The 26,581-nt window shown below is 51.5% G+C and overlaps 1 protein-coding gene across 1 annotated transcript in view; it reads left to right on the top strand.

The window, feature by feature from the left end:
• Positions 1 to 21,270, top strand: part of LOC138364436 (uncharacterized) — a 72,871-nt gene extending 51,601 nt beyond the window's left edge. The window contains exons 4-5 of the mRNA XM_069324068.1: positions 16,822 to 18,154; positions 21,193 to 21,270. Coding sequence (XP_069180169.1) covers positions 16,822 to 18,154; positions 21,193 to 21,270 — 1,411 coding nt within the window. The remainder of the gene's footprint in view (positions 1 to 16,821; positions 18,155 to 21,192) is intronic.
• Positions 21,271 to 26,581: the final 5,311 nt, after the last annotated feature.

The following is a 26,581-nucleotide window of genomic DNA, read 5'->3' as shown; positions in this document are numbered from 1 at the left end:
TACCTTTCCTAACTTAACCTGCTTAACCTATCTTACCTAACTTTACCTATTTTACCTAACTTTACCTATGTTACCTTACCTTACCGACCTTTCCTAACTTAACCCGCTTAACCTATCTTACCTAACTTTACCTATCTTACCTAACTTAACTTTCATAACCTAACTTTACCTATCCTAACATAACTTACCTTACCTTCCCTATCTTACCTAACTTTACCTATCCTAACATAACTTACCTTACCTTCCCTAACTTAACCTAACTTTACCTATCCTAACTTAACTTACCTTTCATAACCTAACTTTACCTATCCTAACATAACTTACCTTACCTTCCCTAACTTAACCTAACTTTACCTATCCTAACTTAACTTACCTAACTTATTCTGCTTAACATAACTTACCTTACCTTCCCTATCTTACCTAACTTTACCTATCCTATCCTAACCTAACTTGTCTTACCTAACTTAATCTTACTTTCCCAAACTGATGTATCCTAACTTATCTAGTCCAACCAGACATGCTCTAACTTACATAAGTATTCCTTCTTGTCTTTTGTGTTTCGTCAATCATTGTCTCATATTCATTTACTCATTTCATTAGTTAATTTCTCAAATGGTCACTTATGCATTTCAAGTGCTATTTGTTAGAGATTGGATATTTAAGCATTTCAAAGAATTTTTGTTATATATGGGCATTTACTCATTTCAAGGGATAATTTCTCAAATGGACGTTTTTGCATTTCAAGTGTTATTTGTTTAAGATTGGGTATTTAACCATTTCAAAGGATTTTTGTTATATATGGGAACTTACTCGTTTCAAGGGCCAATTTCTCAAATGGTCATTTTTGCAGATCAAGGGTTATTTGTTAAAGTTCATCAAGTTGCTCATAAGTTGTATTTAGTAGGTTCTATCTTATGTTCTTATTCCCCAACCCCTTAACCTAACCTCTTGTAATCTTAGTGTATTTAGTAGGTTCTATCATATGTTCTTATTCCCCAACCCTTTAACCTAACCTTTCAGATGTAGTTTGTTGAATATATTATCCTTTTCCTAACCTTTCAGATGTAGTTTTGTTTCTCCTTTTTGTATATTTTTACCCAAACCATTTTTCCTTCTTTACTTTGTTTTCACATATAAGTTCATTCTTTATCATAGTAATAATAAAAATTACAATAGTAAAGAATTAGATCTACTAAGACTTGAAATTGAGAAACAAGAGCTCAAGGGAGTGAGAGCATGAAAGAAGAGCAAGGAGTAAGAGAGAGGGGGCGGAAGAGAATGGGACCAAAGAAGAGAGAATGAGAGAGAGTGTGGGCATGGGAGCACTAAGACTTGAATTGAGAAAAAGAAAAACTAAGTGAATGAGAGTAAGGGTGTGAGAATGGGAGCAATAAGACTTGAATTTGAGAAACAAGAGAGCATTTGAGCAAATGAGGGAGAGAGAGGGGGAGGAAGAGAGAGAATAAGGGAGAGAGATAGAAAAGGAGGGTTAGAAGGAGTAGGAGAATCAAAGTAAAGAAGGAAAGATGGTTTGGGTAAAAATATACAAAAGGAGAAACAAAACTACATCTGAAAGGTTAGGAAAAAGATAATATATTCAACAAACTACATCTGAAAGGTTAGGAAAAGGATAATATATTCAACAAACTACATCTGAAAGGATAGGTTAAAGGGTTGGGGAATAAGAACATAAGATAGAACCTACTAAATACACTAAGATTACAAGAGGTTAGGTTAAGGGGTTGGGGAATAAGAACATAAGATAGAACCTACTAAATACAACTTATGAGCAACTTGATGAACTTTAACAAATAACCCTTGATCTGCAAAAATGACCATTTGAGAAATTGGCCCTTGAAACGAGTAAGTTCCCATATATAACAAAAATCCTTTGAAATGGTTAAATACCCAATCTTAAACAAATAACACTTGAAATGCAAAAACGTCCATTTGAGAAATTATCCCTTGAAATGAGTAAATGCCCATATATAACAAAAATTCTTTGAAATGCTTAAATATCCAATCTCTAACAAATAGCACTTGAAATGCATAAGTGACCATTTGAGAAATTAACTAATGAAATGAGTAAATGAATATGAGACAATGATTGACGAAACACAAAAGACAAGAAGGAATACTTATGTAAGTTAGAGCATGTCTGGTTGGACTAGATAAGTTAGGATACATCAGTTTGGGAAAGTAAGATTAAGTTAGGTAAGACAAGTTAGGTTAGGATAGGATAGGTAAAGTTAGGTAAGATAGGGAAGGTAAGGTAAGTTATGTTAAGCAGAATAAGTTAGGTAAGTTAAGTTAGGATAGGTAAAGTTAGGTTAAGTTAGGGAAGGTAAGGTAAGTTATGTTAGGATAGGTAAAGTTAGGTTATGAAAGGTAAGTTAAGTTAGGATAGGTAAAGTTAGGTTAAGTTAGGGAAGGTAAGGTAAGTTATGTTAGGATAGGTAAAGTTAGGTAAGATAGGGAAGGTAAGGTAAGTTATGTTAGGATAGGTAAAGTTAGGTTATGAAAGTTAAGTTAGGTAAGATAGGTAAAGTTAGGTAAGATAGGTTAAGCGGGTTAAGTTAGGAAAGGTCGGTAAGGTAAGGTAACATAGGTAAAGTTAGGTAAAATAGGTAAAGTTAGGTAAGATAGGTTAAGCAGGTTAAGTTAGGAAAGGTAGGTAAGGTAACATAGGTAAAGTTAGGTAAGATAGGTTAAGCAGGATAAGTTAGGAAAGGTAGGTAAGGTAAGGTAACATAGGTAAAGTTAGGTTAGGAAAGGTAGGTAAGGTAAGGTAACATAGGTAAAGTTAGGTAAGATAGGTTAAGCAGGTTAAGTTAGGAAAGGTAGGTAAGGTAAGGTAACATAGGTAAAGTTAGGTAAGATAGGTTAAGCAGGTTAAGTTAGGAAAGGTAGGTAAGGTAAGGTAACATAGGTAAAGTTAGGTAAGATAGGTAAGGTAAGGTAAGTTAAGTTAGGATAGTTCAGAGAACAGTTTTAGGGTAAAGTGTCTGCGAAAATATATTTTAACAGAAATGCAGGTTTGGTATGAAAAGCTGAACTAGTTACATTTTGGAGAGAAAATTTTATGACTGAAGATGTCTTAAAGAATAACATGATGGAAGAAGGAGAGTTTCTTTGATGAACGAAGGTGTCTTAGAGAACAACTTTGGGAGAACGAAGATGAATTAGAGATCACTTTGATGTCTCTGAGAATAACTTTTATAACATAGAAATTAACTTTAGATGTCTCTGAAAATATCTTTGATGACTTCGAGAATAACATTTGATGTCTCTGAGAATAACTTTTATGTCTTACATAATAACTTTAGATGTCTCTGAAAATAACTTTGATGAAAGCAGATGTCTTAGATTAACTTTTGATGACTTTGAAAACAAGTTTGTTGAACAAAGATGTTTGAAAGTTTCTCTGACGAACGAAGGTGACTCTGAGAATAGCTTTGGGTAGCTCTGATAATAACTTTTGTTGTCTTATAATAACTTTTGATTGTTCTGAGAATAACTTTAGATATCTCGGAGAATAAGTTTGATGAACGAAGATATCCTACAGAGCAAATTTTATGTTTCGAAGAATAACTTTTGATGACTCTGGGAATGACTTTGTTGTCTTAGAGAATAACTTTGAGGGCTTAGAGAATGTCTTTGATGAATGGAAGAGAGTTAGAGAATAACATAACATGACTGAGAATAACTTTTGATAACTCTTAGAATAACTTTGATGTCTTAGAGAATAACTTTAGATGACTTTGAGAATGTCTTTGGATAACTCTGAGATTAACTTTGATGTCTTTGAAACAACATTGATGAATTGGAGAATGTCTTTGAGAACATGAGTAGTATTTTGTTAGCTCAGAGAATAACTTTTGTTGACATAGAGAATAACTTTTATGTCTTAGAGAAGAACATTGATGGCTTAGAGAGAATATCTTTGATGAAAGATGATGTCTTGGATTAACTTTGACGTCTCTTGGATTAACTTTGATGACTGAGAGTGAGTTAGAGATTACCTTTGTTAACTCTGAGAATAACTTTGATGAACAAAGATGTTTTGGAAAGTTTCTCTGAAGAACGAAGGTGACTCTGAGAATAACTTTTGTTAGCTCTTTGAATAACTTTGATGACTTTGAGAATGACTTCTGAGAACATGGGTAGTATTTGAATGCGTCTTTGATGTAATGAAAAGTAACTTTGATGACTCGAAGATATCTTGCAGATCAACTTTGATGACAGAGATTAACTTTTGTTGTTTTAGAGATTAACTTTTTGATAGCTCCGAGAATAACTTTTATGCCTCTGAGATTAACTTTAATGAACGAAGATGTCTTAGAAAGTTCTCTGATGAATGAAAGGCTACTTGGAGAATAGCATTTTGATGACTGAGATTAACTTTTTGATGACTCTGAGAATAACTTTGAGGATGCGAGTAAATTTGAGTGTTTGAGAGCGTCTTTTTGTTATCTCGAAGAGTAACTTTGGTGTTACGGAGAGCACCTTTGACTATTTTTCTTACTTAACGACATATAATTTTTACGAAAGTGCTGAAAAAGTTACGTTTGACTATTTTTTCTTACTTAGCGACATATAATTTTAGTTACGAAAGTGTTGAAAAAGTTACATTTGACTCTTTTAGTTGAGGAAAAAGACAAAATATGACGACAGTGACTATTTTAGTGCTCCACAAAGTATAATGCCAGTTAAGAACGACGATGATAGATATCTTTGACTATATTTTCTTACTTGACTATGGATAAAGTTAGTTATGAACAGTGCTGAAAAGATTCCTTTGACAATTTTTAGCTAAGCGAAAGGCTGTTTTAGTTAAGAACGGTGTTGAATGAGGTTAATCCTGACTATTTTCAGATGAGAGAAGTGATATTTCAGTTAAGAAATGACAAGGAAACATGATGAAGTAACTATTTTTAGTTGACCGATGAATACTTTTAGTTGAGCAAAAGCCAAAACATGATGAACATGACTTTTTCTGATGATTGGCAGATAATTTTTAGTTATGAAATGACAATGAAACATGATGAACACGGTTATTTTCTGATGAATGGGGAATATGTTTAGTTAAGAAATGATGAAAGTTATTATTTTTAGTTGATTGACGATGGATAAAAGCTAGTTATGAACAGTTTTGGAAAGTTTCCTTTGACAAATTTTCTTGATGAAACATAGCGCCTGTTAAGAAGTGCTGAAAAAAGTTTCCTTTGACAATTTTTAGCTAAGAGAAAGGTTCTTTTAGTTAAGAACAGTGTTGAACGAGGCTATTTCTGACTATTTTTAGTTGACTGGATAATAAGTTTAGTTGAGAACTGACGAAAGTGACTATGTTTTTAGTTGATTGGTGAAAGATTTTTTTAGTTATGAAATGACAATGAAACATGAAGAACACGGTTATTTTCTGATGACTAGGGAATAAGTTTAGTTATGAACAGTGTTGGAAAGATTCCTTTGACAATTTTTGGTTGATTGGATAATAAGTTAGTTGAGAAATGAGAAAAGTGACTATGATTCAGTTGATTGGCGAAAGATTTTTAGTTAAGAAGTTACAAGAAAGGTTTGTCTTTTGTAAATTTGGAACTAAATAAAGTGTAGATTTGTTTAAGAACGGGGTTGGTAGAACTATTAAGTTGACAACGAGAATTACTTTGATATAGTTTTGAAAATAAAACTTGGTGACTAAAATTGTTGAGGGAACTGTATTGCTGATGCTATTATTTGACAAAGAACTAGTTAGTGAATGGAAGAAACAAAGAACATAAAAAAAATGAGGTTAAGTAAGGGAATGAACACAGTGAACATATGGTGAACACAGAAAACATGTAAGAAAAAGTTGATGAATAGAGTGAACAAACAGGGAATATGAACTTATAGAGAATATGAAGACATGATAATGAACATAGGGAATACAAAGAATGAACACTGAACATGTGAAGAACAAGCTAAGAACATTGAGAACATGAATATTGAGTATAAAAGTTATACAGAGAACATATGATGCACATGAAAATATGAGAAAGAACATAGTGAACATAAGGGGAAAAATGGCAGAAAAAATTTGAACTGAGCTTGCTGTGAACATTTATAGAACATGGAATGAACACAGAAAACATGGAAAAAATGTGAAGAACACAGCTGAATATAGAGAAAATATGCAAATACAGGGGGACAAGAGCTGGAGCTCTGTAACTGACTTGATCTTATTTACTACGTCTGAAATATGACTGTTTAAAATTTCAGGGGGATTGGACTGTTAGTAGCGAAAATGTGGTCTCTGTCAAATTTGGGTCTTTAATTGGACTCTGATTAATTTCGATCATGAACTGGACTCTGAATATTTTGGCACAAAGTAGACTCTGGCGAATTTTGCTAGAAAACTGGACTCTGATGAATTTCGATCAAGAACTGGACTCTGAATATTTTGGCACAAAGTAGACTCTGGCGAATTTTGCTAGAAAACTGGACTCTGGCGAATTTCTGTTGATAATTGGACTCTGATGAAATATGAGCTTAAAACTGTCTCTGACGAATTTTGCTCTCAAAGTAGACTCTGTTCATTTTTTAGGTATAAATTGGACTCTGATGAAATATGAGCTTAAAACTGTCTCTGACGAAATTTGCTCACAAAGTGGACTCTGTTCATTTTTAGGTATAAAATGGTCTCTGATGAAATATGAGCTAAAATACTGTCTCTGACTAATTTTGCTCTCAAAGTAGACTCTGTTCATTTTTAGGTATAAATTGAACTCTGATGAAATATGAGCTAAATACTGACTCTGACGAATTTTGCTCTCAAAGTAGACTCTGGCGAATTTGAGCATAAACTGGACTCTGATGAAAATTGCTAGAAAACTGGACTCTGATGAATTTCGATCAAGAACTGGACTCTGATGAATTTTGCTATTAAAGTAGACTCTGGCGAATTTGAGCATAAACTGGACTCTGATGAAATATGAGCTTAAAACTGCCTCTGACTAATTTTGCTCTCAAAGTAGGCTCTGGCGAATTTGAGCATAAACTGGACTCTGCCGAAAATTGGGTATAAAATGGTCTCTGTCAAGTTTTCACAGATTACAGGACACTGATGAAATTTGCTCTCAAAGTAGACTCTGGCGAATTTCGGTATAAACTGGTCTCTGATGAAATATGAGCTTAAAACTGGGCTCTGTTCAATTTTGGTATTTACAGATGAAATAGCCGTAAATGGATATAAAACTAAATGTTATGGATAAGTTGTCTGTTTTCCTTAACAAAACATCTAAGACAATATTCTCTGAAAATGCTCTTGGAAAATGTGTGATTGAAAACGGGCAAAGGTTGTCCATAGAGTTTACCTGGAAATGCTGTGACACAAACACGATTTTTCTAAAACTTTTCTTTAAGATTTTCCTACTTATTTTCATCATAAGAATGCTTAACAAACTTCTAAGATCTCGGAAATTATTTTTCTCATAAGAAATCCTTAATCCCAAATCTGTGACTCCCCAAATTCACCTGAAAACCATGACACGCCACAGGCCCTTTTTTTTTTCCCCTTTGGACCTGAAAACCATGACACGCCACAGGCCCTTTTTTCCCCTTTGGACCTGAAAACCATGACACGCCACAGGCCCTTTTTTTTTCCCCCTTTGGACCTGAAAACCATGACACGCCACAGGCCCTTTTTTTCCCCAGAAAAAAAAAGGGCCTGTGGCATGTCATCCCTACTACTCACCACCACCACCACCACCGTCACCGTCACTACCACCGTTACCACCACCACCACCGGCACCACCACCACCGTAACCTGCCGTCACCACCACCGTCACCACCACCGTCACTACCACCGTCACCACCACCGTCACCACCACCACCGTAACCTGCCGTCACCACCACCGTCACTACCACCGTCACCACCACCGTCACCTGCCGTCACCTGCCGTCACCACCACCGTCACTACCACCGTCACTACCACCGTCACTACCACCATCACTACCACCGTCACAACCACCACCACCGTCACCTGCCGTCACCACCACCTTCACCTGCCGTCACCACCACCGTCACTACCACCGTCACCTGCCGTCACCACCACCGTCACTACCACCACCGTCACCTGCCGTCACTACCACCGTCACCTGCCGTCACCACCACCGTCACTACCACCACCGTCACCTGCCGTCACTACCACCGTCACCACTACCGTCACCTGCCGTCACCACCATCGTCACCACCATCTTCACCTGCCGTCACTACCACCGTCACCACTACCGTCACCTGCCGTCACCACCACCGTCACCACCACCTTCACCTGCCGTCACCACCACCGTCACCACCACCGTCACCTGCCGTCACCACCACCTTCACCTGCCGTCACCACCACCGTCACTACCACCGTCACCTGCCGTCACCACCACCGTCACTACCACCACCGTCACCTGCCGTCACTACCACCGTCACCACTACCGTCACCTGCCGTCACCACCATCGTCACCACCATCTTCACCTGCCGTCACTACCACCGTCACCACTACCGTCACCTGCCGTCACCACCACCTTCACCTGCCGTCACCACCACCGTCACCACCACCGTCACCTGCCGTCACCACCACTGTCATTACCACCGTCACCACCACCGTTACTACCACCGTCACTACCACCGTCACTACCACCGTCACTACCACCGTCACTACCACCGTCACCACCACCGTCACCACCACCGTCACCACCACCACCACCGTCACCTGGCGTCACCACCACCGTCACCACCACCACTGTCACCACCACCGTCACTACCACCGTCACCTCCACCGTCACTACCACCGTCACCACCACCACCACCGTCACCTGCTTTCACCACCACCGTCACCAACACCGTCACCACTACCGTCACCACCACCGTCACCACCACCGTCACTACCACCGTCACCATCACCGTCACCTGCCGTCACCACCGTCACCACCACCGTCACTACCACCGTCACCTGCCGTTACCACCACCGTCACCTGCCGTCACCACCACCGTTACTACCACCGTCACCACCACCGTCACCACCACCACCACCGTCACTACCACCACCACCGTCACCTGCCGTCACTACCACCATCACCACCACCGTCACTACCACCGTCACCACCACCGTCACCTGCCGTCACCACCACCGTCACCTGTCGTCACCACCATAACCGTCACCTGCCGTCACCACCAACGTCACTACCACCGTCACCGTCACCTGCTGTCACCACCACCACCACCGTCACCTGCCGTCACTACCACAATCACCACCACCGTCACTACCACCGTCACCTGCCGTCACCACCACCGTCACTACCACCGTCACCTGCCGTCACCACCACCGTCACCACCTGCCGTCACCACCTGCCGTCACTACCACCGTCACCACCACCGTCACCACCACCGTCACCACCACCGTCACCACCACCGTCACCACCACCGTCACTACCACCGTCTCCACCACCGTCACCACCACCACCGTCACCACCACCGTCATCACCACCGTCACCGTCACCACCACCGTCACCACCACCGTCACTACCACCGTCACTACCACCGTCACCACCACCGTCACTACCACCGTCACTACCACCACCGTCACCTGCCGTCACCACCACCGGCATCACCACCGTCACCACCACCATCACCACCACCGTCACCACCACCGTCACCACCACCGTCTCCTGCCGTCACCACCACCGTCACCACCACCGTCACCACCACCGTCACTACCACCGTCACAAATACCGTCACCACCACCGTCAGCACCACTGACACCTGCCGTCACTACCACCGTCACCTGCCGTCACCACCACCGTCAGCACCACCGACACCTGCCGTCACTACCACCGTCACCTGCCGTCACCACCACCGTCACCGTCACCACCACAGTCACCACCACCGTCACTACCAACGTCACCACCACCGTCACCTGGCGTCACCACCACCGTCACCACCACCACCACTGTCACCACCACCGTCACTACCACCGTCACCTCCACCGTCACCACCACCGTCACTACCACCGTCACCACCACCACCACCACCGTCACTACCACCTCCACCACCGTCACCTGCCGTCACCACCACCTCACTACCACCGTCACCTGCCGTCACCACCACCGTCACCTGCCGTCACCACCACCGTCACCTGCCGTCACCACCACCGTCACCTGCCGTCACCACCACCGTCACCACCACCGTCACTACCACCATCACCTGCCGTCACCACCACCGTCACCTGCCGTCACCACCACCGTCACTACTACCGTCACTACCACCACCACCACCACCGTCACCACCACCGTCACCACCACCACCACCGTCACCACCACCACCACCACCACCACCACCACCGTCATCACCACCGTCACCACCACCGTCACTACCACCGTCACCACCACCGTCACTACCACCACCACCACCACCACCACCACCACCACCACCGTCACCTGCCGTCACTACCACCGTCACCTGCCGTCACCACCACCGTCACCACCATAACCGTCACCTGCCGTCACCACCACTGTCACTACCACCACCGTCACCTGCCGTCACTACCACCGTCACCACTACCGTCACCTGCCGTCACCACAACTATCACCTGCCGTCACCACTACCGTCATCTGCCGTCAACACCACCGTCACCTGCCGTCACCACCACTGTCATTACCACCGTCACCACCACCGTCACTACCACCGTCACTACCACCGTCACCACCACCGTCACTATCACCGTCACCACCACCGTCACCTGGCGTCACCACCACCGTCACCACCACCACTGTCACCACCGCCGTCACTACCACCGTCACCTCCAACGTCACTACCACTGTCAGCACCACCACCGTCACCGTCACTACCACCGTCACCACCACCACCACCGTCACCTGCTTTCACCACCACCATCACCACCACCGTCACCAACACCGTCACCACTACCGTCACCACCACCGTCACCACCACCGTCACTACCACCGTCACCACCACCGTCACCTGCCGTCACCACCACGTCACCACCACCGTCACCTGCCATCACCACCACCGTCACCTGTCGTCACCACCACCTGCCGTCACCACCACCGTCACCTGCCTGTTACGGCCCTCTCGGGACGCAACGGGGTTCTCACTCTGATGTTATTAGAGGAAGTAGTATCCGGCCCCAAGCCAGTAGTGGCTTTCAAGGAATGAGATCCGTGACGCAAGAAACTTAAAGGGGGAAGGGAAAGAAAGTTAAGAACTTAAGACTATAATTATTGCCATCACCAAATAAATAATATATAAAAGAGTGCACAGGGGGAGGGGTATTAACACTGTACAGGGGAAATACACAATCGTCTTCTCCTGAAGACTCTGGATCCAAATACTCTCGGTGCTGAGTCCTCGGTGCTTTCGTGGTCTCTTGACGAATCCTTCGACCAAGCTGAGTCTACCCTGGCCACAGGTCAGCCAAAACACAGGTCCACTGGGGGCACCGCCGTGGAGGCCGTCAACCACAAGTCCAGCAGGTCTGCTGGCAGGTTCCGGACCAGCAACGCTGGTAAGGCCACTCCACGAGCGATATTAGGGTAACGCCCTAGACAGGAGCCTCGTGTGATACCACAAATCACTCTCCTGTCCTCAGTACCCCAGTGGATAATCGTCTCCAGCAGTCGGTCCCGGGTAAGACAATCCTTCTACTGCCACTCCACTGGCAGGGTGACACCACAGTGTTCTTCCGGGAGGCGACTTCACAGCTGCTGCAGCAAAGCACAAGGTATGGGGACGGCTGCCTTGGGTAGACTGCCTCAACTACCATCACAGCAGTCCCAGGTCGACTCTGTAAGCAGACACGTCATCAATAACTGGGACACTAAAATACCTCACTTACAGGCTCAGACACAAACGCCCGCCATATCCACTCCATAGATGGCGCTGGTGTCTGAGCACCACCTCACCAGAGGTCAGCAGCGGCTGTGTTGAGCGCTGAACCGGACTGGAAACTGGCCCTCGAGGCCAGTACACGTCGTCCTCACCAGGTGTCGTCGTCCGTTTGGAGGGGGTTTCGGGAGCTGACCCACAGATGGCGCGGTCGTCACTGCTCCGGGCTCGGACGCTGGATCCGGGTTCGTAACACTGCCGTTACCACCACCGTCACCTGCCGTCACCACCACCGTTACTACCACCGTCACCACCACCGTCACCACCACCGTCACCACCACCGTCACTACCACCACCACCGTCACCTGCCGTCACTACCACCGTCACTACCACCGTCACCACCACCGTCACCTGCCGTCACCACCACCGTCACTACCACCGTCACCTGCCGTCACCACCACCGTCACCACCATAACCGTCACCTGCCGTCACCACCACCGTCACCACCAACGTCACTACCACCGTCTTCACCACCGTCACCGTCACCTGCTGTCACCACCACCACCACCGTCACCACCACCGTCACCTGCCGTCACTACCACCATCACCACCACCGTCACCACCACTGTCACCACCACCATCACTACCACCGTCACCTGCCGTCACCACCACTGTCACCACCACCGTCACCACCACCGTCACCACCTGCCGTCACCACCTGCCGTCACCACCACCGTCACTTGCCGTCACCACCACCGTCACCACCACCGTCACTACCACCGTCACCACCACCGTCACTACCACCGTCACTACCACCGTCACTACCACCGTCACTACCACCGTCACCACCACCGTCACCACCACCGTCACTACCACCGTCTCCACCACCGTCTCCACCACCGTCACTACCACCGTCACTACCACCGTCACTACCACCGTCTCCACCACCGTCACCACCACCACCGTCACCTGCCGTCACCACCACCGTCATCACCACCGTCACTACCACCGTCACCACCACCGTCACTACCACCGTCACTACCACCGTCACCACCACCGTCACCACCACCGTCACTACCACCGTCACTACCACCGTCTCCACCACCGTCACCTGCCGTCACCTGCCGTCACCACCACCGTCATCACCACCGTCACCACCACCGTCACCACCACCATCACCACCACCGTCACCACCACCGTCACCACCACCGTCTCCTGCCGTCACCACCACCGTCACCACCACCGTCACCACCACCGTCACCAATACCGTCACCACCACCGTCAGCACCACCGACACCTGCCGTCACTACCACCGTCACCTGCCGTCACCACCACCGTCACCACCACCGTCACCATCACCACCACAGTCACGACCACCGTCACTACCACCGTCACTACCACCGTCACTACCACCGTCACCACCACCGTCACCTGGCGTCACCACCACCGTCACCACCACCACTGTCACCACCACCGTCACTACCACCGTCACTACCACCGTCACCACCACCGTCACTACCACCGTCACTACCACCGTCACCACCACCGTCACTACCACCGTCACTACCACCACCACCACCACCACCGTCACCGTCACTACCACCGTCACCACCTCCACCACCGTCACCTGCCGTCACCACCACCGTCACCACCACCGTCACTACCACCATCACCTGCCGTCACCACCACCGTCACCTGCCGTCACTACCACCGTCACCACCATAACCGTCACCTGCCGTCACCACCACCGTCACCTGCCGTCACCACCACCGTCACCTGCCGTCACCACCACCGTCACCTGCCGTCACCACCACCGTCACCTGCCGTCACCACCACCGTCACCACCACCGTCACTACCACCACCACCGTCACCTGCCGTCACCACCACCGTCACCTGCCGTCACCACCACCGTCACCTGCCGTCACCACCACCGTCACTACTACCGTTACTACCACCGTCACCACCACCACCACCGTCACCACCACTGTCACCACCACCACCACCGTCATCACCACCGTCACCACCACCACCACCGTCATCACCACCGTCACCACCACCGTCACTACCACCGTCACCACCACCGTCACTACCACCGTCATCACCACCGTCATCACCACCGTCACCACCACCGTCACTACCACCACCACCACCGTCACCACCACCGTCACCACCACCGTCACCTGCCGTCACTACCACCGTCACCTGCCGTCACCACCACCGTCACCACCATAACCGTCACCTGCCGTCACCACCACCGTCACCACCAACGTCACTACCACCGTCTCCACCACCGTCACCACCGTCACCTGCTGTCACCACCACCACCTGCCGTCACTACCACCATCACCACCACCGTCACCACCACCATCACCTGCCGTCACCACCACCGTCACTACCACCGTCACCTGCCGTCACCACCACCGTCACCACCTGCCGTCACCACCACCGTCACTTGCCGTCACCACCACCGTCACTTGCCGTCACCACCACTGTCACTACCACCGTCACCACCACCGTCACTACCACCGTCACTTCCACCGTCACCACCACCGTCACCACCACCGTCACCACCACCACCGTCACCTGCTGACACCACCACCGTCATCACCACCGTCACCACCACCGTCACCTGCTGTCACCACCACCGTCACTACCACCGTCACCAATACCGTCACCACCACCGTCACCAATACCGTCACCACCACCGTCACCAATACCGTCACCACCACCGTCACCACCACCGTCACCTGCCGTCACCACCACCGTCACTACCATCGTCACCTACCGTCACCACCACCGTCACCAAAACCACCGTCACCACCGCCACCGTCACTACCACCGTCACCACCACCACCGTCACCACCACCGTCTCCTGCCGTCACCACCACCGTCACCTGCCGTCACTACCACCATCACCACCACCGTCACCTGCCGTCACCACCACCGTCACCTACCGTCACCACCACCGTCACCACCTGCCGTCACCGTCACCACCTGCCGTCACCACCACCGTCACTTGCCGTCACCACCACCGTCACTACCACCGTCACTACCACCGTCACTACCACCGTCACCACCACCGTCACTACCACCACCGTCACCACCACCGTCACTACTACCACCGTCACCTGCCGTCACCACCACCACCGTCACTACCACCACCGTCACTACCACCACCGTCACCACCACCACCGTCACCACCACCACCGTCACCACCACCACCGTCACTACCACCACCGTCACTACCACCACCGTCACCTGCCGTCACTACCACCACCGTCACTACCACCACCGTCACTACCACCACCGTCACCACCACCGTCACTACCACCACTGTCACCACCACCGTCACTACCACCACCGTCACTACTACCACCGTCACCACCACCGTCACTACCACCACCGTCACCACCGTCACTACCACCACCGTCACCACCGTCACTACCACCACCGTCACTACCACCACCGTCACCACCACCACCGTCACCACCACCACCGTCACCACCACCGTCACCTCCACCGTCACTACCACCACCGTCACCACCACCGTCACTACCACCACCGTCACTACCACCACCGTCACTACCACCACCGTCACCACCACCGTCACCACCACCGTCACCACCACGGTCACCACCACCGTCACCACCACCGTCACCACCACCGTCAACACCACCGTCACCTGCCGTCACCACCACCGTCACCACCACCGTCACTACCACCGTCACTACCACCGTCACTACCACCGTCACCACCACCGTCACTACCACCGTCTCCACCACCGTCACCTGCCGTCACCACCACCGTCATCACCACCGTCACTACCACCGTCATTACCACCGTCACCACCACCGTCACTACCACCTTCACTACCACCGTCTCCACCACCGTCACCACCACCACCGTCACCTGCCGTCACCACCACCGTCATCACCACCGTCACCACCACCATCACCACCACCGTCACCACCACCGTCTCCTGCCGTCACCACTACCGTCACCACCACCGTCACCACCACCGTCACTACCACCGTCACCACCACCGTCACCACCACCGTCACCAATACCGTCACCACCACCGTCAGCACCACCGACACCTGCCGTCACTACCACCGTCACCTGCCGTCACCACCACCGTCACCACCACCGTCACCACCACAGTCACCACCACTGTCACTACCACCGTCACTACCACCACCACCGTCACCTGGCGTCACCACCACCGTCACCACCACCACTGTCACCACCACCGTCACTACCACCGTCACCTCCACCGTCACCACCACCGTCACTACCACCGTCACCACCACCACCACCGTCACTACCACCGTCACCACCTCCACCACCGTCACCTGCCGTCACCACCACCGTCACCTGCCGTCACCACCACCTCACTACCACCGTCACCTGCCGTCACCACCACCTCACTACCACCGTCACCACCACCGTCACCTGCCGACACCACCACCGTCACTACCACCGTCACTACCACCATCACCTGCCGTCACCACCACCGTCACCTGCCGTCACCACCACCGTCACCTGCCGTCACCACCACCGTCACTACTACCGTTACTACCACCGTCACCACCACCATCACCGTCACCACCACCGTCACCACCACCACCACCGTCATCACCATCGTCACCACCACCGTCACTACCACCGTCACCACCACCGTCACTACCACCGTCATCACCACCGTCACCACCACCGTCACTACCACCACCACCACCACCACCACCACCACCGTCACCACCACCGTCACCTGCCGTCACTACCACCGTCACCTGCCGTCACCACCACCGTCACCACCATAACCGTCACCTGCCGTCACCACCACCGTCACCACCAACGTCACTACCACCGTCTCCACCACCGTCACCTGCTGTCACCACCACCACCTGCCGTCACTACCACCGTCACCACCACCGTCACCTGCCGTCACCACCACCGTTACTACCACCGTCACCTGCCGTCACCACCACCGTCACTACCACCGTCACCTGCCGTCACCACCACCGTCACCACCACCGTCACTACCACCGTCACCTGCCGTCACCACCACCGTCACCTGCCGTCACCACCACCGTCACCACCTGCCGTCACCACCACCGTCACTTGCCGTCACCACCACCGTCACTTGCAGTCACCACCACTGTCACTACCACCGTCACCACCACCGTCACTACCACCGTCACTTCCACCGTCACCACCACCGTCACCACCACCGTCACCACCACCACCGTCACCTGCTGACACCACCACCGTCATCACCACCGTCACCACCACCGTCACCACCACCGTCACCTGCTGTCACCACCACCGTCACCTGCTGTCACCACCACCGTCACTACCACCGTCACCAATACCGTCACCACCACCGTCACCACCACCGTCACCTGCTGTCACCACCACCGTCACCACCACCGTCACTACCATCGTCACCTACCGTCACCACCACCGTCACCAAAACCACCGTCACCACCACCACCGTCACTACCACCGTCACCACCACCGTCTCCTGCCGTCACCACCACCCGTCACCATCACCGTCACCTGCCGTCACTACCACCATCACCACCACCGTCACTACCACCGTCACCTCCACCGTCACCTGCCGTCACCACCTGCCGTCACCACCACCGTCACCACCTGCCGTCACCACCATCGTCACCACCACCGTCACTACCACCGTCACCACCACCGTCACTACCACCACCGTCACTACTACCACCGTCACTACTACCACCGTCACCTGCCGTCACCACCACCACCGTCACTACCACCACCGTCACCACCGCCACCGTCACCACCGCCACCGTCACCACCACCACCGTCACTACCACCACCGTCACCACCACCACCGTCACCACCACCACCGTCACTACCACCACCGTCACCACCACCACCGTCACCACCACCACCGTCACCACCACCACCGTCACTACTACCACCGTCACTACCACCACCGTCACTACCACCACCGTCACTACCACCACCGTCACCACCACCACCGTCACCACCACCACCGTCACCACCACCACCGTCACTACCACCACCGTCACCACCACCACCGTCACTACCACCACCGTCACTACCACCACCGTCACTACCACCACCGTCACCACCACCGTCACTACCACCACCGTCACTACCACCACCGTCACTACCACCACCGTCACTACCACCGTCACCACCACCGTCACCACCACCGTCACTACCACCGTCAACACCACCGTCACCTGCCGTCACCACCACCGTCACCACCACCGCCACCGTCACCACCACAGCCACCGTCACCACCACCGTCACTACCACCGTCTCCACCACCACCACCGTCACCTGCCGTCACCACCACCGTCACTACCACCGTCACCTGCCGTCACCACCACCGTCACCACCACCATCACCGCTGCCGCCGCCTTCTATTCTAGAGCACGTCCAGTGTGGTGATGCTCACACCAGAGACCGTCCAGTGTGGTGGTGCTCACACCAGAGCCCGTCCAGTGTGGTGGTGCTCACACCAGAGCCCGTCCAGTGTGGTGGTGCTCACACCAGAGCCCGTCCAGTGTGGTGGTGCTCACACCAGAGCCCGTCCAGTGTGGTGGTGCTCACACCAGAGCCCGTCCAGTTTGGTGGTGGTCACACCAGAGCCCATCCAGTGTGGTGGTGGTCACACTAGAGCCCGTCCAGTGTGGTGGTGGTCACACCAGAGCCCGTCCAGTGTGGTGGTGCTCACACCAGAGCCCGTCCAGAGTGGTGGTGGTCACACCAGAGCCCGTCCAGTGTGGTGGTGGTCACACCAGAGCCCGTCCAGTGTCGTGGTGGTCACACCAGAGCCCGTCCAGAGTGGTGGTGCTCACACCAGAGCCCGTCCAGTGTGGTGGTGGTCACACCAGAGCCCGTCCAGATTGGTGGTGCTCACACCAGAGCCCGTCCAGTGTGGTGGTGTTCACACCAGAGCCCGTCCAGTGTGGTGGTGCTCACACAAGAGCCCGTCCAGTGTGGTGGTGCTCACACCAGAGCCCGTCCAGTGTGGTGGTGCTCACACCAGAGCCCGTCCAGTGTGGTGGTGCTCACACCAGAGCCCGTCCAGTGTGGTGGTGCTCACACCAGAGCCCGTCCTGTGTGGTGGTGCTCACACCAGAGCCCGTCCAGTGTGGTGGTGCTCACACCAGAGCCCGTCCAGTGTGGTGGTGCTCACACCAGAGCCCGTCCAGTGTGGTGGTGCTCACACCAGAGCCCGTCCAGAGTGGTGGTGCTCACACCAGAGCCCGTCCAGAGTGGTGGTGCTCACACCAGAGCCCGTCCAGTGTGGTGGTGCTCACACCAGAGCCCGTCCAGTGTGGTGGTGCTCACACCAGAGCCCGTCCAGTGTGGTGGTGCTCACACCAGAGCCCGTCCAGTGTGGTGGTGCTCACACCAGAGCCCGTCCAGTGTGGTGGTGCTCACACCAGAGCCCGTCCAGTGTGGTGGTGCTCACACCAGAGATCGTCCAGTGTGGTGGTGCTCACACCAGAGCCCGTCCAGTGTGGTGGTGCTCACACCAGAGCCCGTCCAGTGTGGTGGTGCTCACACCAGAGCCCGTCCAGTGTGGTGGTGCTCACACCAGAGCCCGTCCAGTGTGGTGGTGCTCACACCAGAGCCCGTCCAGTGTGGTGGTGCGCACACCAGAGCCCGTCCAGTGTGGTGGTGCTCACACCAGAGCCCGTCCAGTGTGGTGGTGCTCACACCAGAGCCCGTCCAGTGTGGTGGTGCTCACACCAGAGCCCGTCCAGTGTGGTGGTGCTCACACCAGAGCCCGTCCAGTGTGGTGGTGCTCACACCAGAGCCCGTCCACTGTGGTGGTGCTCACACCAGAGCCCGTCCAGTGTGGTGGTGCTCACACCAGAGCCCGTCCAGCGTGGTGGTGCTCACACCAGAGCCCGTCCAGCGTGGTGGTGCTCACACCAGAGCCCGTCCCGTGTGGTGGTGCTCACACCAGAGCCCGTCCTATGTGGTGATGCTCACACCAGAGCCCGTCCTGTGTGGTGGTGCTCACACCAGAGCCCGTCATATGTGGTGATGCTCACACCAGAGCCCGTCCTATGTGGTGATGCTCACACCAGAGCCCGTCCAGTGGGGTGATGCTCACACCAGAGCCCGTCCAGTGTGGTGATGCTCACACCAGAGCCCGTCCTGTGTGGTGGTGCTCACACCAGAGCCCGTCCTATGTGGTGGTGCTCACACCAGAGCCCGTCCTGTGTGGTGGTGCTCACACCAGAGCTCATCCTGTGTGGTGATGCTCACACCAGAGCCCGTCGTGTGTGGTGGTGCTCACACCAGAGCCCGTCCTGTGTGGTGGTGCTCACACCAGAGCCCGTCCAGTGTGGTGGTGCTCACACCAGAGCCCGTCCTGTGTGGTGGTGCTCACACCAGAGCCCGTCCAGTGTGGTGGTGCTCACACCAGAGCCCGTCCAGTGTGGTGGTGCTCACACCAGACCCCGTCCAGTGTGGTGGTGTGTTACGGCCCTCTCGGGTCGCAACCGGGTTCTTACTCTGATGTTGTTAGAGGTAGGGTATCCGGCCCCAAGCTAATAGTGGCTTTCAAGGGATGTGATCCGTAACGCAAGTAAATTAAAGGGGAAGGGAAATAAAGGCAAAAACTTAATATTATAATTATTACCATCACCGTAAATACTATATAAAAGATTACACGGGGTGGGGGGGGGGGGGGTATAAACACTAGAATGTACAAAGTAGTCTTCTTCTGAAGATGCGGAGTGTTCCACGGTGCTCAATGGTGCTAAGCTCTTGGTCCTCTTGTGGCCTCACGACGAATCCTTCGATTCTCTCGAGTCTACCCTGGCCACAGGCCAGCCAAATCACAGTTCCACTGGGGGCACCGTCGTGGAGGCCATCAACCACAAGTCCAGCCGGTAGCTGGCAGGTTCAAATCAGCGACGCTGGTTAAGCCACTCCACGATCGATACTAAGGTCGCGAACCCTAGTCAGGAGCCTCGTGTGATCCCACAGATCACTCTCCTTGCCACAACTCCCCAGTGGTTAAACGTCTCCACCAGTCAGTCCCGGGTATGACAATCCCTCAACTGCCACTTCACAGGCAGGTTAACACCAGTGTTCATCCGGGGGCGACTCACAGCTGCTGCAGCAAACACTTGGAGACGAGACGACTGCCTTGGGTAGACTCATCCAACGTTCATTACAGCAGTCCCAGGTCGACTCTGTAATCAGACACGTCATCAGTAACAGGGACACACTAGGACACCTTACTTACAGGCTTAGACACAAACGCCCGACGTATCCACTCCATAGATGGCGTTGCTGTCTAAGCTCCACCTCACCAGAGGTCAGCAGCAGCTGTGTTATGAGCCAATCAGGACTGGAAACTAGCCCTTGTGGCCAGTACACCTCGTCCTCACCAGGTGTCGTCGTCCATTTGGAGGGGGTTTCGGGAGCCGACCCACAGATGGCGTGGTCGTCACTACTCCGGGCTCGGATGCTGGATTCGGGTCCGTAACACCTCCCCACCAAAACGAATTTGGTTTGGGGTTCTATAAAAGAAAAGACAAACCAAATTAGTACGTGGATACAACTCCACACAGATTCACGTACACTATTAACTGGAATGGTGAGGCTGTCATGTCCACAGAACTGTACTGCTGGGGAACTCTCGCACAAAGGAAACTTGCAGATGTAATCTTCCACATCTCCGCTGCGATGTCAAGCAGGGGCATATTCTCACATCTCTCGAGTAAGGATTGGTATCAACACGATCTGGGGCGACTCGACACTTCCCTGTGTCGTGGCACCGATGATGGCTGGTCGCAGACGGCATTTCTGGTACCGGTCCGGTAGTCCTTCAGGGAGATGGGAACCTGGAATACAGGGGTCGGATTATTTAGAGTCACAGCGACAGTTAAATCAGTACTCACAGCATACTCCTCTACTAGGCCCATACCTAGTTCCAACAGGGCTGCTCGTACATCGAGGATGGCATTCGCTCTGCCACCGTCAGGTCGACTAACGTTCCGTATAACGCTGCAGTGAGGCTCAGCAATCACGCGGGGGGTGTCAACCTGTCGGAAACAGTCACTCATAATATCACATCTCGTACCTCCTGTATCTACCATCACTTTCCAGGTCCCTTCTTCGACTGCACCACTCACTGTGCACGTCTCCAATCCCTGGGACCTCCTCACGATGTTCGTGAGAGCCATCATCTGTCGGGTCGTCCACTGGTCCTTACTGAGAACACACACACGAGAACAAAACAAAACACCGCTAAGAAACATTTGGCTAACTTAGGGATAAGCTTCCTGAGCCTGTCATGTCCATAGCCGGCAATATCCACTAGCCTGGTTTGGACCAAAGAGGGCACTAGACCTTTCGAACACACCTCACATACCTCTGACGTCTGGGGAATCTCTGGCCGGTTCAATGAACGCTGTACCTTGCCATACCGCAGGTACACATCCGCCTTCGCTCCAGACTCTTTGGTATCCGTGGGTACTTGCACACGAGACCCCTCTTCATGCTCAGTTGCCTCTGCCATCGTAACCTCATGTTCCTTATTGGGAGAAGAATCAGGAGACTCTGCTAGGATGTTGTCGATCTGTAGGTGAGAGGACAAATTAAACATATTATCTAATTCCGGGTCTGACTGTACCTGGACATTACCACTGCCTGCTATTACCTCTGACCTTGCTGTTCCGGCCGACTCGTCCGCGACCTTGGGAAGATTGTGGCTCCAATCTGTCACCAAGTCGTTGGCTAGTACCACGTCAATCCCAGCTATAGGTAGGGTATCAACTACTGCCAACGCACATGTGCCGCTGAAGTAAGGCGAGTCGAGATGTATCGGCACTAAGGGGGCAACATACTGCGTCCTAGGAAACCCAACCAGGACAACCTTTCGTCTCCCATCCACACTCACTTCCTCGGGTAACGAGTTTTTCACGATCAGGGACTGGGCTGCTCCACTATCTCTGAGCACTACGACTGATCTACCAGTATGATCACTCGATACATACCCGCCTGCAGTGTGAGGGGAAAACAATCTTGGTCCTTCCTGAGTAGTTATAGACTGGCTTCCTGCTGGTGATGTTACACAACTCATTAACATCACCTCCCTACGTGCGCCGCTACCTCTTCTGCCTCGGCACATAGCAGCTACATGCCCTTTCTGCCCACAAGTCCAGCACACCACATTCCTCCTCGGACTCCGGTGTTTCGGACTATTGGGACTAGTCCTTCGAGGGCTACTTGGGGGCGTCTTCTTAGCGCTTCGTGGGACGGGGGTCTCCTCTTCGTCATGAGGTTTGTCAAACCGGCGTTGGTAATTCCTTGGGACATACTTAGCAGAAGGTCTATGCGTTAGGATGTATTCCTCAGCCATGGTGGCTGCCGCACTCAAGGTCTCCACCTGCTGCTCTTCCAAGTATGTCTTCAGGTCTCCAGACAAACAATCCTTGAAGTCCTCTAACAGTATGAGCTGCTCGAGGTCTTCTTTGGTCTCCACCTTCCGAGAGGCACACCACTCCTGGAAAAGTCGCTCCTTGATAGTGGCGAATTCGGTGAAAGTGTGCTCTGAGGTCTTTTTCAGGTTCCTGAACTTCTGCCTGTAAGCCTCAGGTACCAATTGGTACGCCATGAGCACGACCTTCTTCACCTTGTCATAATCGCCAGAGTCGTCAAGGGATAACGTGGAGTAGGCGATTTGGGCCTTCCCAGTCAAGACTGACTGTATCATGATGGCCCAATTCTCCCTTGGCCACTCCAAAGAGGCAGCGACTTTCTCGAAGGCTGCGAAGAACTTCGAAACTTCCTTCTCGTTAAATTTCGGGACCATTTTGATGTTCCTTACCGGATCGAAACTACTGGTTTCCGTTGTTGGCCTCCGACCACCGCCTAACCGCAATACTTCTAGCTCGTGTTGTCTCTCTCTTTCCTCTCTGTCTCGTCGTTCTTGCCTGTCTCGTTCTTCTCTCTCTCGTTTCTCTTCTCTTTCTCGTTCTTTTTCTCGTTCTTCTCTTTCTCTTTCTCGTTCTTTTTCTTGTTCTTCTCTCTCTCTTTCTCGTTCTTTTTCTTGTTCTTCTCTTTCTCGTTCTTCTCTTTCTTCTTTCCTTTCTTCTAATTCTAAACGCCTCATCTCTAATTCTTTTCCTAATCTCTCTCTTTCCATTTCTAATTTCTTATCTTCTCTCTCTCTCTCGCTTTCTCTTCTCTCTCTTTAGCGATTTCTAGCTTTTTCCATTCTATTTCACGATGGATCTCTAGTTCACTCATTTTCACAGTAAGTAAACTTATATTTAGTTCACTCTCATCACTTTCGACGTCACTGCTCTTACCTTCCTTTTCAGTGGAAGCTATCTCGTCACCTTTTATACTATGTACCTCGCCTTCCTGTTTTTCTTCGGCCTTCAAATGCCGGTGAACCTTGGACAAGATCTCCACACAGGAATCACTGGCACGGATCTTGATCTCCAGGTAGGCACTCACCAGTACGAGTTCCTGTTTGCCCAGATATTTCAATCTGGCAAGACAGTCCTCCCTGTTCAGAAAAGCCTGAACATCGTCCAGATCGTCTATGGTCGCTTTTTCCGCCATTGTCACAGATGGAACACTTAGCACTTAACACACCGCTTTCACTTTAGCACTTAACGCACCGAGCACTGTTCTACGTCAATATTGCACTTTATCGCACCAAACACTGCACTTGCCAATATTGCACGTAATTACTCCGGGCACTGCACTACACAATATTGCACTTAATCACAGCGAGCACTTCGCTCTACAATATTGCACTGAATCACTGAGCACCGCACCACACAATATTGCACTTAATCACAGCGAGCACTTCGCTATACAATGTTGCACGTTATCACACCGAGCACCGCACTACGCAATATTGCACTTAATCACTGAGCACCGCAGGACGTATAACGTCCTAATAGTAACACACAGGGGGAATTATTTACAGGGATTGCGCCACTTCACCACCCCTGTCAAACATACTTGACAAGGGGACGGATCCCGCTGGGGATGCCAATTATGTTACGGCCCTCTCGGGTCGCAACCGGGTTCTTACTCTGATGTTGTTAGAGGTAGGGTATCCGGCCCCAAGCTAATAGTGGCTTTCAAGGGATGTGATCCGTAACGCAAGTAAATTAAAGGGGAAGGGAAATAAAGGCAAAAACTTAATATTATAATTATTACCATCACCATAAATACTATATAAAAGATTACACAGGGGGGGGGGGGGTATAAACACTAGAATGTACAAAGTAGTCTTCTTCTGAAGACGCGGAGTGTTCCACGGTGCTCAACGGTGCTAAGCTCTTGGTCCTCTTGTGGCCTCACGACGAATCCTTCGATTCTCTCGAGTCTACCCTGGCCACAGGCCAGCCAAATCACAGTTCCACTGGGGGCACCGTCGTGGAGGCCATCAACCACAAGTCCAGCCGGTAGCTGGCAGGTTCAAATCAGCGACGCTGGTTAAGCCACTCCACGATCGATACTAAGGTCGCGAACCCTAGTCAGGAGCCTCGTGTGATCCCACAGATCACTCTCCTTGCCACAACTCCCCAGTGGTTAAATGTTTCCACCAGTCAGTCCCGGGTATGACAATCCCTCAACTGCCACTTCACAGGCAGGTTAACACCAGTGTTCATCCGGGGGCGACTCACAGCTGCTGCAGCAAACACTTGGAGACGAGACGACTGCCTTGGGTAGACTCATCCAACGTTCATTACAGCAGTCCCAGGTCGACTCTGTAATCAGACACGTCATCAGTAACAGGGACACACTAGGACACCTTACTTACAGGCTTAGACACAAACGCCCGACGTATCCACTCCATAGATGGCGTTGCTGTCTAAGCTCCACCTCACCAGAGGTCAGCAGCAGCTGTGTTATGAGCCAATCAGGACTGGAAACTAGCCTTTGTGGCCAGTACACCTCGTCCTCACCAGGTGTCGTCGTCCATTTGGAGGGGGTTTCGGGAGCCGACCCACAGATGGCGTGGTCGTCACTACTCCGGGCTCGGACGCTGGATTCGGGTCCGTAACATGGTGCTCACATCAAAGCCCGTCCAGTGTGGTGGTGCTCACACCAGAGCCCGTCCTGTGTGGTGGTACTCACACCAGAGCCCGTCCAGTGTGGTGGTGCTCTAGACACCTGTGATACTCTGCAAGCATAACACAGTAATAGTGTGCATGTAAACTGGCAAGTAAACCTTTTGTGTGTACAGAGATTATTCTCAAGATATAACATTATTATATGATAAATCGCTGGTTTAAAATATAAAGTGCATGATGAAAACTTGGCAGCACAAGACCGGCCCCTCCTGGTGCTGTCTGTGACTGAAGGGCCCCTCCTGGTGCTGTCAGTGACTGGAGGGCCCCTCCTGGTGCTGTCAGTGACGGGAGGGGCCCCTCCTGGTGCAGTCAGTGACAGGGGGCCCTCCTGGTGCTGTCAGCGACGGGAGAGGCCCACCTGGTGCTGTCAGTGACTGGAGGGCCCCTCCTGGTGCTGTCAGTGACGGGAGGGGCCCTCCTGGTGCTGTCAGTGACTGGAGGAGCCCTCCTGGTGCTGTCAGTGACGGGGGGCCCTCCTGGTGTTGTCAGTGACTGGAGGGCCCCTCCTGGTGCTGTCAGTAACTGGAGGGCCCCTCCTGGTGCTGTCAGTGACGGGGGGCCCTCCT

The sequence above is a fragment of the Procambarus clarkii genome, chromosome 13 (assembly GCF_040958095.1).
Source record: "Procambarus clarkii isolate CNS0578487 chromosome 13, FALCON_Pclarkii_2.0, whole genome shotgun sequence".
NCBI lineage: Eukaryota > Metazoa > Arthropoda > Malacostraca > Decapoda > Cambaridae > Procambarus > Procambarus clarkii.
The sequence above is the reverse complement of the archived record's forward strand: the minus strand, read 5'-3'. Positions and strand labels throughout refer to the sequence as shown.